This window comes from Mobula birostris, chromosome 4 (assembly GCF_030028105.1).
Source record: "Mobula birostris isolate sMobBir1 chromosome 4, sMobBir1.hap1, whole genome shotgun sequence".
Classification (NCBI taxonomy): domain Eukaryota; kingdom Metazoa; phylum Chordata; class Chondrichthyes; order Myliobatiformes; family Myliobatidae; genus Mobula; species Mobula birostris.
Genome location: NC_092373.1, coordinates 49,999,213 through 50,017,815, shown reverse-complemented (window position 1 = coordinate 50,017,815; position 18,603 = coordinate 49,999,213). Strand labels below are relative to the sequence as shown.

The window sequence follows — 18,603 nt, the reverse complement described above, 5'->3', positions numbered from 1 at the left end:
GGGGTTTGTTTTGCTGTTGGTGCTTGTTGTATGTTGGTTGTGTGTTCTACTGAACATTGTGGGCATGCTCTGTTGGCATTGGAATATGTGAAGACGCTTGTGGGCTGCCCCCAGCACATCCTCCCATTGTGTTGAATGTTTCTGCAAGTGATACATTTCACTGTGTTTTGATGTACATGTGATTAATAAACTATTCTGATAAAATCACGATGTTGGGAATAATCAGCAGATGATTGAGCACCTGAGGAAACTGAAACAGAGTAAAATACTTTAGGTTGAAGTCTCTTTTACCACCTTCAGTAATGAATGTGTGCATAGCTCAATTGTTTTTCTACTATAAACTCGTGGACACGACACAAAGAAAGTCTGTTAAAGGCTTGTTATTGTTGGTACTTAGACTTGTGCAGTTTAGCCACTGTACAAAACCATAAAAATAAAACAAAGTGCTGGAAACACTCAGCAAGTCAGGCAGCATCTGTAGAAAGAGGGATAAAAAAGTGTAAGCATTTCAGCTTCGTTACCGTAAGAATCCTCTGTTAAAGTTCACTCAATTTATTCACTGGACGTAAGACCCCGTCCCCAACCCCCACCCCCCTCCGAGTACAGGAACGTCAGCAGCTCCTATAGCAGGAGGGAGGGCGGTACTAGTTTAAAAATAGTTTATCGTCCTGCTGTCTCTGCTCGTCCAGTTCTCTTCATAATCAATGTCTGCCCTGAACAGCATTCTGGGTTAGGAATGTCAACATGGCTGCAGACATCGGAGAACTGCTGGTCCCGTACATGCCAACTATCAGAGTCCCTAGATCAGGGGACAGGGTTTACAAGAACGAATGCGCCTTCTCCTTTGACTCCCCAGTAAGTAAGCACCGCACTACTTCAGCGGGCAGCTTCCTAGACTGACGGACTGGAATGTTCTTTATTGACACGTGAATTGCAGACCCTACTGATGTCCCTCTGTTGGCGAACTTGTTGCACCTTTGGGCGAATCCACCCTGGGGGAAGAAGAGAAGTTTAGTAAGTGAGCGGCGGGGCCAGCAGCTGGTAACGGATTGGGCCGGCCACAGAACTACAGAGTGATGTAGAGGGACTTGGATTTGTTTGCTCTGAATGGACGGAGAGAATTTAAACAGAAATGGGGAGGAGGGTGTTGGATAGTAAAGGGGAGGAAATTAGAGGGAAAAGCAAATGGATGGTAACGAAATCTTTAAACGATTGCTTTAAAAAGAAAAGTTGTAGCAGAAAACAGCATCGAGCTTTTAACTCGTCGTACAAGTTCAAAAGGGAGGCATGGAAACTCAGTTTTTAAATTAATTTTTGTAGGCTATAAATGTTAAAATGTGGCAAAAGTGACTCAGCTGTTTGGCGTTCATCAACAGTGGCCGGGACAGGTTATTTATATCCAGATAGTCAAGGCTCGGGTGTCGTTTTTTTTCGTTAGCGATGGACAAATTTGAGCATAACAACCAGTTTAGGACGATAACGGAAATGAATTAATTTTATCAATTACTTGCTTCAATGTATTAGTAACGTTGAATGCGGTACTTTTGGTTGTTATCTAGTATTTTATTTGTGGTGTAATGTGATCACGATATTAACAGTGAAACTGGAACCTGTGTGCTCCATCAAGTGGCGATTAAGTATAAGAAAGATTTCGCATCCCTGTCTAAGGTCCTATCCGGAACCGTTTGACTTTTAATACTAACTGAATAATTTCCTCGTTATTTCCAACAGGAAAAAGAAATATGTTTTTCAATCGACATAATTTTCTTTAATTATTTGCATACACGAAGTCAATATTTCCATTTGTGGGGAGTATAACATTGAAATAAGGAACTAGCTAACACGGGGAACAATCGATGACTAAATTCTCCTGGTGAATGGACTTAAATTGGGAGAGTTGGATACCTCTTGTCCCTTAGCAGGAGAAATCTTTTAGAGATTTCGTGACAGTATACAATTGGGACCCAATGATCTTGGCAATCTAAGCCCTTGACATCTTAAATACATCTAGACAAATGGGTTAATAAACCTTCTGCTCCTTGCAACCAGCTGACTTCCATTATCTCTTCCTTCCCTCCCCTGCCCCCAGATAATAATTCCTTGTACTCTTTACTGTGATTCTACAATGGATGCAGCCTCATTGGCTCTCCACTTGATTTTGGAGTGCCTAGATAACAGCACAACATACGTCAGGCTGTTGTTTATCAATTACAATTCAATGTTCAATACCATCATCCCCTCAGTAACAATCAGCAAACATCAAAACTTGGGCCTTTGTACTCCCCCTGTATCCTTGACTTCTTTGTCAAGAGACCACAGTGAGTGTGGAGCAGTAATAACATCTCCCCATCACCGACAATCTACACAGCTGCACCTCATTGATCAGTTCTTAGCCCACTACTCTGTTCACTCTACTGTGTGGTTACGCACAGCTCAAATGTCGTATATAAATTTGCCACACTGCTGTTGTTGGCAGAATCTCAAAGGGCAAGAAGGAGGCCTACAGGAGTGATTATAGATCAGCTGGTTGAGTGGTGTTGCAACAATAACTTCTCACTGAGTGTTAGGAAGACTAAGGAACTGATTGTGGACTTCAGGAATGAGAGGTCAGGAGAACACATATCAGTCCTTGTTGAGGGGTCAGCACTGGAAAGGGTGAGCAGCCTGAAGTTCCTGGGTGTCAACATCTCTGAAGATCTGTCCTGGGCCCAACATATTGTTGCAATTGTGAGGAAGGCATGCCAGCAGTTACAGTTCATGAGAAGTTTGAGGAGGTTTGATATGTCACCAAAGACTAGCAAATTTGTACAGATGTACAGTGAAGAGCATTCTGACTGGTTGTATCACTGCTTGGTTTGGAGGCTCCAATGTACAGAATTGCACGTATGTGGCTGCAGAAGATTGAAGACTCAGCCATTTCCATCACAGACGCAGCTCTGGTCTGTCATCAAGGACATCTTTAAAATAGCAACGTTCTTCATTAAGGACCCTCAACATCCAGAACATGCCCCTTATTACTATCATCAGGGAGGAGCTATAGAAGCCTAAAGACCCACACTCAATGTTTTAGGAACAACTCTTCCCCCTCTGTCATCAAATTTCTGAAACAGTCATGAACACTACCCTGTTATTTTTTTCTCAAACTATTTATTTAGTTTTTGATAACTTATAGTAATTTTATGTGTTGCACTGTACTACTATCGCAAAACAAATTTCATGACATATGTCAGTGATAATAAACCTAATTCTGAGCCTGCTTGGAATAATTAGTTGGGAGAAACAAGGTCGTGAATTGGACTCGATGCAGAGGACTTCAATATCCATCACTTGTATCATCAAGAGTTACTTTGAAGTATCATTGCCGACCAAGTTGGATGAATCCTAAATCAAGCACTGTCAGTAGCAGCTGGCAGGAGATACATAATTTCTAGCAAGTTCATTGGTCTATAACAGAATTGATAGCAATCAGAATTGAATAGCTGATGTGCAGATAAAGCCCTGCCATCACATTTGGAACAACCTCCATTCTGTTATGCTGTAGTACCATCAGGGCTAAATGACATGTATTAAAGCCAGAACTTGCAAACCAACACCCAAGATCAACGAGGAGCTGTGCACCGTTGCAGTGATGAGCAAAATGATGAAAACTATTATTGACAATACCACTAAGTGGCAGTTACCAGTTAAGTGCTACTGGTGTTCCAGTTAGGTTTTGCCAGGGCTACTTGACTGGAGTGTGAATCAAGGGGCAATGTTTACCACTGACAGGAAACATATCTAGCATTAGGGAACGTGGATGTGATCGTTGGAACTCCTTCTCAGCACTGTGGTAATATTGCAGGAATTTCTCCAGGCAGTGTTCTAAACCCAGCATCTTCAGCTGCTTCTGAAATAACTGAAATGGGCAAGTGTGATCTAGCTGTACAGTGCAATATCCAGTGACATTCACAAGTACTCTTGATGGTGAAGCACTCTAAACATGATAAACAATATTTCCAAATACTTTTAATATCACTTTTTAAATGACAGATTTCCAGACTTTGTGATTGTGTTTTTTTTTAGATTACTGGCATATTGGGTCAACATTCCAGTAGAAATTTAGTAAAACAAAAATTTAGACTCAAATCTGATTCTTTCCTCTATTTTTGATCAACACATTTGGCTGAAAAGGGTAGTGTATTAGTTTTCAGTTTCTAAGTATTATAATTAGAATTTCTTGTTTTGTATTTCAGGGTAATAAGTCAGATGATCTTGTAATGCTTGAGTGGATTGCTGCTTTTCAAATGTCAAGTGTGATGGAAATTGTGCTTTAAAACTGATGATTAGTAGTTGGGTGTGTACACTCAATTCTTTTCTCTTTTGTGCACTTTATATTGCTATTTGAGTTTATATACATCGTGTCTTTGTGCAAATTTGATTATTTCTAACAGAAAATTTTACATTTTCACACTTGTTATAATTGTTTTGTGATTTTACTTTCTGTTAATTGATCTACCATTCCATTGAACATGGAAGATAAAACACTACATTCTTCAGGTTAGAGGAAAAAGTGCTACTTTGACTGAGTCATACAGGTCTGGCTCTGTTCTATTTTAAAACTTTGTATTCTGTTCTTTGTAATCTAATATTCTGCCTATAGGAAAACTTAAGGCAATACCTGATATAGAGCAAGTTAGAAGTAAGATGTAAACCTGCTGAAAACACTGGGGTCCTGCAAATTGATAAACTATGGCTTCACAGTACCATCATTGGTGAGAAGGAGCCTCATACGCAAAGCTGTGTAAACATGCTATATTGTCAAAGTACACATGGTAACTTACAACTAGAAAAGTTAATTAAATTGATATGTAAGATATAACACAGGAGTCAGTCAAATATAGTTAAGGAACTATTTTAGTAATAATGAATTTGAGGTGAATTCTGTGTAGAAAGAACACACTGAATAGATTTTTTAAAGAAAAACAGCTTTCATATTCAAACCAAAATAGTGTTAAATGGTGCATATGTCCCAGGGTATGTACTTGTCTGTGGTGGATTTGTAAGGTAAGCAGCAGAACATTGGTTTATGTTTGACTGAAGGGTAATTAAATGTCTGCAGGTATATTGCTTCTTATATTATTTATTATCAATTATACTTTTCCACAATGTGATTGGAGCAGCTGCCAGAGGAGATGATAGAGGTAGGTATAAATGTAAGGTTTTAAATAAACATTCAGACACATACTTTGATAGGAAACATTTGGGTAAGCTTACATATGAATCTTGATTAGCATGGACAAATTGGTTGAAGGGCCTGTTTTTAAGCTGTATAACGTTATGAATCTGTTATGATGCTGGCTGAGGAAAGGTGATGAAAGCTTGTTAAGTGCAGGTATTTTTGTCTGGAAGAGATTTAAATAAAGTGGTGAATGAAAGCAGAGGAGAGGAAAAGAAAAATCAAATGTTAAAACTGAAGGATATAACATCTTAGTTCTGTTAATATTTAATTGTACTGCCTGTTTTTATAAATAGTATGAAATATTTGTCATTTTCTTAATGGCATGCCATACCAAACTGTAGAGGCTTGTTTCCAAATCTTGCGCCTGACTTGTCTGAGTTTTATTTCAGATTCCCAGTATCTACAGTATTTTGATTCATGATATGATTTTAACCAAAGAAACATAGAAAACCTACAGCACAATACAGGCCCTTCGGCCCACAAAGTTGTGCCGAACATGTCCCTACCTTAGAAATTACTAGGCTTAACCATAGCCCTCTATTTTTCTAAGCTCCATGTACCTATCCAAAAGTCTCTTAAAAGACCCTATCATATCTGTCTCCACCACCGTAGCCGGCAGCCCATTCCACGCACTTACCACTCTCTGAGTAAAAAACTTACCCCTGACATCTCCTCTGTACCTACTTCCCAGCACCTTAAACCTGTGTCCTCTTGTGGCAACCATTTCAGCCCTGGGAAAGAGCCTCTGACTATCCACACGATTGATGCCTCTCATCATCTTGTACACCTCTATCAGGTCACCTCTCATCCTCCATGGAGGAAACCTATTTAATTTGTCTTTTATGGAAGTATATGATTATGTTAATTTACAGTTGAATTGCAATTTGAGGTTAGGAACTTTTTATGATATTGCAATTATGTGAAATTGTTCTTCAAATATAAACTGTCTCCTGTATTTCCCCAATTTTCTATTCTGTTTAAATTACAGGAATCTGAAGGTGGCCTTTATGTGTGCATGAGTACTTTCCTTGGGTTTGGAAGGGAACATGTGGAAAGGCATTATCGCAAAACAGGACAATGTGTCTACATGCATTTAAAGCGAACCATAAAAGAGGTAAGGATGGTACCAATGATGATGTAAGAAGCACACACACAAAATGCTGGAGGAATTCAGCCCATTAAGCAGCATCTATGGAAATGAATAGATGTCAACCTTTTGGGCCGCGACTTCTTCAGGACTGAGAAGGAAAGGGAAAGATGCCAAAGTAAAAAGTTGGGGGGTAGGGGAAAGAGACTAGCTGTACGTTGATAGGTGAATCCAGGTGGGTGGGAAAAGTCGAGGGCTAGAGAAGAAGGAATCTGATAGGAGAGGAGAGTAAGTCATAGAAGAATGGGAAGGAGGAGGGGACCCGGGGGAAGTAATAGGGAGGTGAGAAGCGGTAAGAGGTCAGAGTGAGGAATGGGGGGGTGGGGAGGGAAGGAGAAATCGATATTCGTGCTATCAGGTTGGAGGTTACCCAGACAGAATATGAGATGTTGTTTCTCCACCACGAGGGTGGCCTCATCTTGGGACAAGAAGAGGCCATGGACCAACATGTCAGAATCTGAATGGGAATTTAAATATTTGGCTAGCAGGAAGTCCCGCTTGTAGCAGATGCTGCGGAGTGCTCGGTGAAGCAGTCCCCCAGTTTCTGATGGGTCTCACCAATGTAGAGGAGGCCGCTTTGGGAGCAGCAGACCCAATGGACAACCCAAGCAGGTTTGCAGATGGAGTGTTGCCTCACCACGAAAGACTGAACGGAGGTGAGGGTGGAGGGACAGGCAAGTGTAGCACTCAGGCCACTTGCAGGGGTAAGTGCTGGGAGGGAGGTTAGTGGGGAGGGATGAACGGACAAGGGAACCGCAGAGGGAGCAATCCCTGCGGAAAATGGAAGGGGGGAAGTAAAGATAGGTTTAGTGGTCAGATCTTTTTGGAGATGGTGGAAGTTGTGGATGTTAATGTGTTTGATGTGGAGGCTGATGATGTAGTGGGTAAGGACAAGGAATCCCATTACTGCTAAGGTAGCAGGAAGATGGGGTGAGTGTGGATGTCTGGGAATGGAGGAGATGCATTTGAGAGCAACATCAATAGTAGAAGGAGGGTCTCCCCAATCTTTGAAGAAGGAGGACATCTCTGAAAGCCAAGTCTGGGAACAGACGCAGTGTGGCGGAGAAACTGAGAAAAGAGAATAACATTTTTTTTACAGGTTTAGGGTGGGAAGAAGTATAGTTAAGATGACCACAGGAATCAGTAGATTTATAAAAGATCTCGGTTGACAGTTTGTCGCCAGAGATGGAGACAGATAGACTGAGAAAGGGGAGGGAGGTATTAGAGAAGGACCAAGTGAATTTAAGGGCCGGGTGGAAGTTAGAGGCAAAGTTGATAAAATTGAAGAGCTCAGCACGGGAGAATGAAGTTGTGCCAGTGCAGCCGTCAGTGTAGCGGAGTAAGAGCTGAGGAATATAACCAGGGACGGCTTTGAACATCAGCTGTTCTATGTAGCCAATGAAGAGGCAGCCATTGCTGGGGCCCATGCGAGTGCCCATGGCTACCCCTCGAGTTTGAAGAAAGTAGGAGGAACCAAAGGAAAAATTGTTCAGGGTGAGGATCATTTCTGCTGTGCAGAGGGTGGTGGTGGTGGTGGTGGTGGAGGAGGATTGGTTGGTTCTTTTGTCAAGAAAGAAGCGGAGAGCTTTAATGCCTTCATGATTGGGGATAGAAGTGAATAGGGACTGACTGTCCGTGGTGAATTTCCAGAAGTATATTGTATACATTTCTCTGACATTAAATGCACCTATTGAACCTAATGAAGATGAGGCAGTCAGGGCTAGAAAACTGGAAGTTACTGAGGAGATCGAGGGCGTATGAAATGTCGCAGCTGTAGGTGGAAAAGGACTGAATCAAGAGGAATAGAATGGACTCAAGATATGAGGACACGAGTTCAGTGGGGCAGGAGCCGGAAGAGGCAGTAGGCCTACCCAGACAGTCCGATTTGTAGATCTCGGGTAGGAGGTAGGAGTGAGCAGTAAGAGGTAAGGGAAAAAAGTTTGGTGGCAGTGGATGGGAACTCTCCGAGTGGGTAAGGTCAGTGATGGTGTCAGAGACAGTTTTCTGATGGTGTGGAGTGGGGACCTCTGAGGGGTAGGTATGAGGAGGTGTCTAGGAGTTGCTGCCTGGCCTTAGCAAGGGAGAGGTCAGTGCATCAGATTCCAACAGCGCCCCCTTTGTCTGCGGGTTTGATGGTAAGGTTGGGATTGGTGCAGAGAGCGCGGAGGGCAGTGTATTTGGAAGGGGTCCGGTTGGAGGAGGAGAGAGGAGTGCTGAAGCCGAGATGGTTGATGTCTTGTCGGCAATTCAAAATATCCAGAGCAGGCAGTTCTTATGGTATAAGAAGTTTAAAACCCATTACTCTTAATAGCATTTCAAAATTATATTATAGATTTATAATATTATAAAATTACTATAATTCATATATAAAAGCAATACTTATGAGAAGTTGACATTGGACAAAAACAGGAATTTAATATTTGCAAATTACTACCATGTCGGTGAGATTTGAATCTTTATTAAACTGAATTAGAAGAATGTGACTTTGTGCAGTAAGTTGTTAACTTTTCATTAGAAATTGTTTGATTATAATATCCTGATATTTTTTTCTTCAGATAATAGTTGGTCTCGAAGAAAGATCATTTTAATTTCCTTTAAATGCATTTTGATTCAGTTAGTGAGAAAGTCTCATTTTTCCTAAAAGTGCTTATTATAATATTTTAAAAATCAAAATAACAACTCTTCAATGGTAATGTTTTCAGTATCTGCTGATACCCAGTTGAAAGTTGCTAATTAGATCTGTGTAATGGAAACAGGAAGGTGGCAAATACTGGCTTAGTGCTTGGGAGAGGAAACTAGTCAGAAGTTGATTTGAATTCTTTTGAGGAATTTGCAATGTTTATAAATGATGGAAATTCAGCAGATCGTCAATGCATTCATTTTAAAATAGCTTTTGATACTGCAGAAAAATACTGTTAGTTGGACGTTGACTTTGGTGTTTTGTTATGTTGAATGCTAAGTTCATTATGGTTGGAGTATGATGAGGATGGCCACCATTGGAATTCTGTATGGAGCAGGATGAAAACAACAAAGGGAACTGTTCAATATCCAGCTAGCATGAATATACACTCATTGGCACTTTATTAAGTGTACTGGTGCAGCTGCCAATCAGCCAATATCTAATCAGCCAATCAGGTGGCAGCAACTCATTGCATAAAAGCATGCAGACATGGTCAAGAGGTTCGTTTGTTGTTCAGACCAAACATCAGATTGGGAAGAAATGCGACCTAAGTGAGTTTGACCTTGGAATCATTGTTATTTCCTGGTGGGGTAGGGTGGTATGAATATCTCAGAAACTGCTGATCTCCTGGGATTTTCACAGACAACAGTTTCTAGCGTTTGCAGAGAGTGGCGCTAAAAATACAAAAAAAAAACATCCAGTGAGCATCAGTTCTGTGGGTGAAAATGCCTCGTTAGTGGCAGAGGTCAGAGGAGAATGGTCAGACAGGAAGGCGGCATTAATTCAAATAACAACAGTGGTGTGCAGAAGAGCATCTCTGAACACTCAACACGTTGAACCTTGAAGTGGATTGGCTACTGCAGCAGAAGACTGCAAATGAACAAAAATATACTTACTGGCCACTTCAGTGTGCTTGGTCGCAGCATCCTGTCTGAATCCAACATATAGTGTGTGGCTTAGGTAGTTTTCTCGGACATTGGTAATACAAAATACTGCACATCCATTTCATTGGTTTACTTTGAATTTTGGTGAGAACTGACGGTGAGGGAGCTGTGTGGTTTCAGTTGTTGTGTGGACTGGGGCTCTTTTGTCGTGGCACCAGTTACAGCCACCCTGGAGGGGAGGTACTCTAGGCAGCGTTGGAGAGAAGACGGGTATGGCGGGCGCGCTGGAATCCGTGCTGGGTTGAGCACCAGCCTCTGAAAGCTGCCTGTCCCATTGGTGCTGCTCTCCAGTGTTTGCTCCCTGGAAGACAAACTGGATTGTCTTCATTTGTTGCTCAACCAACACAAGATGAGGAACTGCAGAAACATGACTCCAGGATAACGTCCTATGCACCATCAATCTTCAGGACTTGCCACTGAGAGACTTGTGCAGTTAGTGACTGTGTGAGTAATCAAAAGGTTCAAAGGTTCATTTTATTATCAGGGTATGTATGCAGAATACAACTCTAAGATTTGTCTTCTCCAGATAGCCATAAAATACAGAAAACCGTAGAAGTAGGTGAAAGAAAGACATCAATCCCACCCCCCCACATGATAAGAAAAAGGAACAAAAACTAGCGACTCCTCCCTTGCACAAAGACTATCAGATCACCCAAACCCCCCAGAATGCCAATTGGCAACAAGAAAGAATGGGCAAGAACATGAAAAAACATAGAACTGAAAGAGAGTAATATGGACTTCGGTCCAAGGAATAATTCTCAGAATTTCAATTAAAAACTCAGAGTGCTGGGTCCCAGCGGCCCCTCGCCGAGTGTCGAGAACTAGCAGCCCCCCTGCATTTGCCTCAATGTTTCAATCTTCCTTGACAATTTAATTGGCAAAAAATGAAGTCAATCATGGTCCTTTGTCTTGTCTCTGAGCTTCTCCTTGTGGCAGCTTGTGCTCACATTTCTCTTCTGGAGTTTTCTCAGGGATAGCAGAGCGCTAGCTGTGGATAGCTACATGGACAGGAAAGGAATGGAGGGATATGGGCTGAGTGCAGGTCGGTGGGACTAGGTGAGAGTAAGAGTTCGGCACGGACTAGAAAGGCCGAGATGGCCTGCTTCTGTGCTGTTATTGTTATATAGTTGTTTTATTTATATGAGTGTGTGTGTGTGTGTGTGTGTGTGTATATATATATATGTATATATATGTGTGTGTGTATATATCCAGATATATGTGTGTGTGTGTATATATATATATATATATATATATCTCACTTGATCAAACTACAGATTGTGAGTCCTAGGCTCTAACGGTTTCAAAAACAAAATTAAAGATAATAAGTAGAAGACATAGAAAGACTGAAATGATTGACCATCTGGAAGATGTCGCCTGAGGAATCATTGTTGACTAGCGCCATCTTGACCGGAACTAAATCGTAGCTGTTGTGTGTGGCTGTTAGTGATGTGTTTTGCAACTTGGCTCTGGAGAAGCACTCTCTTGTTCAGCTGTAGCCATGTGCATGGTGAATGACACTTGAACTTTGAAAGTTTGGATCTGTAAGTTGACCGCGGACAGATAAATTTCGAAACTCATCCGAATCGGGTTTATTATTATCACTGACATGTATCGTGACATTTGTTGTTTTATGGCAGCAGTGCAGTGCATAACTTTAATGTAAATTATATAAAAAAAGCCCGTAAAGAGAGGAAAATAGTTGGGTTGTGTTCATGGACTGTTCAGAAATCTGATGGAGGAGGCAAAGTAGCTGTTCCTAAAATGTTGTGTCCTCGATCTCTTGTACTACCTCCCCAAAGGTAGTAATGAGGAGAGGGCTTGTACTGGATGCTGATGGAACTGGGTCTTTTCGTGGCAGATGTCATTCAGTGTGGTTAATGTAAATCTAACGGTGAAAGCTCCCTAAGAATTGCCCCACAGGGGAAGTTGATGGTGATGGTAGGGTTAGGTGGGTGAATGGAGGGGGTTGTTGGAGTGACTGATGTGTTACTGCTAATTGCTTCATTGATCAAGTGAAAATTTTGTACCGATTAACACAATTATTTAAGAAGTCAGTTATTTTCTACATAAACATTTTCAGATAATTTGTTTGTTCCATTGGTTTATTTGATTGAAACACCTACTATTTCTAGTTATTTTTATTATCCTTAATTTCTACACCTTAATTTATGAATTTATATCCATTTTTCCTTTAACCTTTTGTCAGAGGAACGATTTAAACGATGGTGCAAATTTTGCTGCAGTGTTGATGAAACAAGCAGGCTTTGCCATCTCGTTAAGCTATTTTTGCCAACTTCACCATCCTTTAATTCATTCCAGCCTATTATACACCTGGCCTTTTGTTCCCTCCACCCCCTCCCCTCCCCTCTTTCTCTGCAACTTGAACAAGTGTAATTTCTAACTTACCATAAAAGATTGTTGGCAGCTGCTGCCTGACCTGCTGAACATTCCCAGTATCTTTTGCTTTTAATTCAAGTTTCCAACATCCACAGTATTTGAACGAAAAACAACCAAAGAAGCAACAGTTAATTCTTAATTCAGTGCTGTCATTTCACTATCAAAACCAGATGCAGAGATTTAAAAAAAAAACAGGCAGTGTAATGATGTTATCATTATATCATCATGAATAATTTGGTCACAGGTTGTCTGTTTCTATCACTGATTTACTCACCACTCAGATCTTCTGCAGGGAGGTCCAATTACTTACAAACCATATTATCAATTATTAGAAAGTTCTACTTAATTTACAACTGCTGCAAGATGCCCGCAATTGACAACCCAAAGGACATTACAAAAGCAGGAAGTCAGAGTGCACCAGCTTCTGGCCCCTGATGTTTTGAAATTTTTACAGGTACTCACCTATTAATAAGCATGTTAAATAATAACACCCCTGCATTATGGAGGTGTAGCATTTCTAGAAAAATAAAAGATATTATCATTTTCCATAGTACAACCAACCCCTTGAGAAAAAAGTGCCTTTTTATCATTTCTTCACATTTTGCACTTATTTGGCCATTTCTTTTCCCTTACACAAATTTCATTATGTTATCTGTATCCCAAATTTTTGGTAGTGATTTGTGAATTCTGTAAGTGTGAATTTCCATTTCCATAACTGTATACTGAATGCTAAACAAACTCTGAAGCTTACACACATTCATGACTGCTGTTTAATAAATTAGAAATATCATAAACCTTTACATTTTCTTTCATTTTAAAATCCAAGAAGATACTGAAACATTGCTACATGGGAATCACGGTGCACATACTTGATGTTGGTTTCCTCTCTGGGGCGGGGGGGGGTGGTGTAGACGAGTGACCAGCTTGCATTACAAGCTCGCTGTCTCCCACAGATACTGTACTATGCATTTTCTCACTCTATTTCTTCCATTCTGTTCCTCTCTCTGGTGCACGTGTTCTGACAATGCAACCTGCCATAATCCCTCCATGATTTCCCCTTTGTGTGACAGAGATCTCAAATGCGTTTGTTCCATTCCCTTTACTTTCGCTCGGACCCCTTTCCTCCTATCCAAAATGAGCGTGTGCATCTTTTTTTTCCCCATCTCCCATCAACCATCCTCCGCTTTCAACAGACCTGCGGTACGTTTCTAAATGCTTACAACATAATGCCACTGTCAGGTGTGTTCTCTACTCACCCCCTTCACTTTGAGCATTCTGAAGGTCACCAATGGCGGCCTTCCTTTCTGTGCAAACGTAGAGCGTAATGGTGAGAGTAGGAGCTGGGCACGGACTAGAAGGGCTGAGATGGCCTGTTTCTGTGCTGTAATTGTTACATGGTTAGAGATGGACAATTACTTTGCAGAACTCTTCCATTCACATTCAAGCATGAACCGGAGCCCTTTCCACCCTGAATTCCAGTATTTCATGTCTTTTTCTCTTGCAGTGAACCATCTCGGTTTCAGACGAGGAGAGGAAATTTCAAATTATTCTTTTGTTTTCTTCAGACAACAAACCTGTCCATTCCCTCTGAATCTTGATGGTTGACACCTGTTGATGTTTTGTCACCAGACTCGCTGCCTTATTTAAATATAACTCAATGACCCTCACAAAGTGTTTGCGTCAGGCATTCACAGGATCTGAATATTTACAAGTATTGTACGTAGCCCGCAGAACCTTGCCATGTTGACTGTTGCCATGTTGGCTGTACAATTTGAAACACCAATGCCCTTGAATGGAAGATCCTGCAAAAAGCACCGGATATGACCCAGTCAGTCATATCTCTCTGCACCATTGAGCACATCTAGTCAGAGCGTTGTCACAGGAAAGCAGCATCCATCATCAGGGACCCCCACCCCCCAGGGCATGCTGTCTTCCCGCTGCTGCCATCAGGAAGAAGGTGCAGGAGTCTCAGAACTTGCACCAACAGGTGCAGGAACTGTTGTTACCCCTCAGCTATCAGACTCTTGAACCAGAGGGGATAACTTCACTTGCCTCATCACTGAACTGTTCCAACAACCTATGGACCCATTTTCAAGGACTCTTCATCTCATATTCCTGGTACTTATTGCTTATTTATTATTTATTATTACTTTTTTTCCTTTTTTTTATGTATTTGCACAGTTATCTTTTGCACACTGGTTGTCTGTCCTGTCGGTCCAGTTATGATTCTATTGTGGTTATTGGATTTATTGAGTATGTCCACAAAACAATGAATCTCAGGGTTGTAGATGTATGTACTTTGACAATAAATTTACTTTGAATGTTTAATATTTCATTTGCAGTTATAAGTTTTAGTAGACTTTTTACTCACTGAATTGAGTGATTGAGAATATATCTTTCATAGTTATTCATTGAAGCATAGGTGAGGCCCCTTCTGCAGTAAGCTATCTTTTGTGAATTGTGAGTTATGATGAGAGCAATTCACATGTTTCTTGGAAAAGCAGATATCAATAACAAATTCAACATACCAGCATAACCTTTGGTCGATTGAGGAAACAGGTACTTGAAGATCAGGGGCTCAGATTTGGCACACAGTTTACGGATTACCAGGCAGCAGAGGTCTTTAATCTCCCCTACATTGTTCTTTGAGACCTGGACTAGCCACTGCAGGCGCCTCACAGCACTGAAATGATGCCCTCATTGCTGTCTCTGAAAAATCGTCCTTATTTACTGGACGAGTGAGTGAACTAATGTCAGTGGCTTTTCCAAAATCAATATTCCAGTATTGATGCTGTGGTTTCACTCAGTGAGATGTGATTGGCAGGCCATATATTCACCTGCCCAACACCACGTTCCTGAGAAACTCTATTCCGGGAAGATATTACTAAGTGGGCAGAGGAAAATATTTAAGGAGATACTCAAAGCCTCCTTGAAGAAATTAATCAATTCTCCTGATTCCTGGCCCATAACTGCTTAGAAGGGAGTATTTGAAATAGTTATTGAGGACCTTTTGGACACGTGAATGAACAGCATGCTGCCTCACAATCTATCCACCTGTCCACACCTTTGGAACCTTCTGGACCATCTGCAGAAGTTTTCAGTTCCCACGCTGGCCCTATTTGCCAACTCAGAGCCGATAAAACTGCAGTGGAATTAATTTATCCTTGATGCTGAGGGACTTTCTGAAGAAAAGAATTTTTCACATGACTTCTGTGCAACTCTGACTATTTGGGAGGAATGGTCTGTTCTTATGTTGTATGTTTAGTGTAAGGAAGTTGTTTCTGTTGAATAGCACGTTGGTCCTGCTGATTTGTTATAATGTTAAAAGGCACCAGTCATCACCTTGGAAAATTGAAAGTTGAATCAGTGTGGGTTTTAAAATAGAAACATAGAAAATCTACAGCACTTTACAGGCCCTTCGGATACAATGCTGTGCCAACCATGTAACCTAATTTAGAAGCTGCCTAGAATTTCCCTAATGCATAGCCCTCTATTTTTCTAAGCTCCATGTACCTATCTAAGAGTCTCTTAAAAGACCCTACTGTATCCGCCTCCACCACCTTTGTTGGTAGTGCATTCCATGCACCCACCACTCTGTGTGAAAAAACTCGCCTCTGATATCCTCCTTGTACCTACTTCCAAGCACCTTAAAGCTTTGCCCCCTCGTGTTAGCCATTTCAGCCCTGGGAAAAAGCCTCTGGCTATCCACAATACAGACTTCTTGAAAGTGGCATGAATTGTTTAGGATCTTATAAGGTTTCATAGTATTCTTAATGACCATCATAAATGGTCACAAAATGCTGGAGGAACTCAACAGGCCAGGCAGCATCTATGGACCAGTCAATATTTTGTGCTGAAACACTTCATCAGGACGTTTTGAAACATGGACTGTTCACTCTTTTCCATAGATGCTGCCTGGCCTGCTGAGTTCCCCAGCATTTTGTGTGTATTTCCTTGATTTCCAGCATCTGCAGATTTTCTCTTGTTTGTGATTATAAATGGCCAGTTAGCTTGTCTCTTTTTCCCCATATGTAATTTTAATGAGTTTGTGCTGACCTTCAGTTTTTCCACCCGGAGGATGAATTCAGATAGAGGTCAATGTAGTTATTTTGCAGCAGAGATCACTCTGATTCATGACTGATCCTTCTTTTGCCCACATACCCCCTGACCACACATTCTAGTGTTAGTTCCAATATCTATCTTCCCTTTCAGGCAAGACATCGTCACATGAGCTTCCAATGAGGGTATCTTCAGGACTATTTCAAATTACTGGTTGGTTCAATGTGAAGTGAAGTTCATTCTTTAGAAACTTAAATTCTATGTTAAGTATTTAAGTATTGGGGCTCTGATTGAGAAAGAACATTCAATGAACTGTTGTAGTGCGATATGGTAATGTCATGTACATAGGTTATGAGTAAGGATTGTTTGGCACTGATCTGAAGGTAATGCTAATGGCATCTATAATCTAACTTAGGAGATTTCTGGTGAGGGAAGAAATAGTAAATGATGATACTGAAAATGATACCTTTGTAAATTGAGAAACGAAGAGAGCCCATATTAGGTTCTGTTATGACAATAAATACACATATATGGAGAACTGAAGGAGGTAATGTTTTCTGTTTGGATTTCTGTCAGATCAAAAAGCAAGATTCTTTTTCTTGCATGGTTATTAACTTCAGTGCCCTGAGTTAAAATGTGCAGTCCTGTTTGGCAGCTATAATTTTGGAGAGTGCAGGTTAAAGAATCACTGAACTGGTAACTGGTTCACTTTATGGATGTGGATTTCCAATTGGACTACAAAAGTGCTGCTGGAAACATCAGCATGGCACCAACACAGGGATTCAGCTTTACAAAGGAAGCTCAATTTTGTGGGTTATACCTTCCATTTAATGACCAAAGTAGTCAAGCTGTCATGCTATTCCAGATGGGAAGTTAATATCAAAGGTATTCTCAGGTGAAGGGGTGGTAATTTGCGTGATAACAACATCTCACAATTTGCAGCAAAATAGCTGAATGAACATCTCAGATTTCTGGATACTATATATATTGGTCATTTCAAATATTTTGTATGATGCTCTGTTCCTCAGTGAGTCCCATGTGAAAGAACAAGTCCTGGAGTTGCCGACAGTTGTTCGCAGTAGTTTTGTTGAATGTGCTCAAAGATTGTACTCCTTATGGAGTTCGGGAGGGGCCATAAAACTGACCTTCCTTAATGCAAGCATTGAGGAGTCTGCTCAAATGGCCACTGCCAAGTCAGACCTGGCAGGGGTATAACTTCTCGATTTGAGGAAAATGGCTGCAGGAAACTAAATTCAGTGTTATTTCTGAATTTTTTTGAAAGTTGTTTCAGTTTTCAAATGTTTCTGAATGTTAGAAATATACAGAAATGGTTAAAGATTATTGACAGTTTTGTTAGCTGACCAACTTAATTGATACAGCATTTTGAAGCAAATTTTTAGGAATGCTTATGAAGTTGTCATTGGCAAATCTCATGATAAATATAAAATATAAACATGCAAAATTTATAATGGAGAGAGTTGACGGAAGGTCTGACTAAAATAAAGCAGAAGGTAGTTGAATGGATCAAATTATAAGGGTGCTCGACATGCATGTGATTATTTAAGGTAGATTGGTAGATTGGATAGATAAATGTTAAGCATGAATCTGGAGGAGTAGGAGATGTATTTTAGTAGGGATGAAAGGGAGTGCAGAAAACTCAAAAGTTCAGGTAAAGTTTAGGGTTCAGAAATATCTTTAAAATGGCTGGCAAGTTGATTCAACTGTTTGAAAGAGAAAAAAAAAATAAACCTTGGAGTTTAAAAGTAGGTACATAAGCAATGAGTATGAATTTTTAGCTGGATTGGAGTTGTGATGATAATTTGCTGGTCTTGTGCACAATGCTGGTAAGAAGAAGGTGAACAATAACTTACAACGGGGTTTGGGGATGGGATACTATAGCCAATGGTCTTAGCATCTAAAGACATAACCAGCAGTGGTGGAACAGTTGTATTTTGAGGATGGGAAACAGGTAAGATCTGAGTGTCTGAATGTTATAGGCTGGGGGAGAATGCAGTGATAGGTAAGGATGAGGCCACTCTCTAGGCTTGATGTGAAAACATGAGGGGTGAATGTTCAAATTTCAGTTTTGTTTCACTATGTGCCAGTATATGTCACATAGCCCTGGGCTTTATGTCTGCTGTTAGAGCACACAGTGTCT

General features: G+C 40.8%; 1 protein-coding gene across 3 annotated transcripts in view; it reads left to right on the top strand.

The window, feature by feature from the left end:
* Positions 1-674: 674 nt before the first annotated feature.
* Positions 675-18,603, top strand: part of usp13 (ubiquitin specific peptidase 13) — a 94,988-nt gene continuing 77,059 nt past the window's right edge. For 2 of the 3 annotated variants that reach the window (XR_011885680.1, XM_072255317.1), the window contains exons 1-2: positions 675-855; positions 6,207-6,332. Coding sequence is in view for 2 of the 3 variants with exons in the window: in XM_072255317.1 (XP_072111418.1) it covers positions 745-855; positions 6,207-6,332 (237 nt within the window). In the remaining variant the exon portion in view is untranslated. Of the gene's footprint in view, positions 856-4,243; positions 4,334-6,206; positions 6,333-18,603 lie in introns of those variants that run through there. The other variant, XM_072255318.1, reaches the window with a different exon arrangement.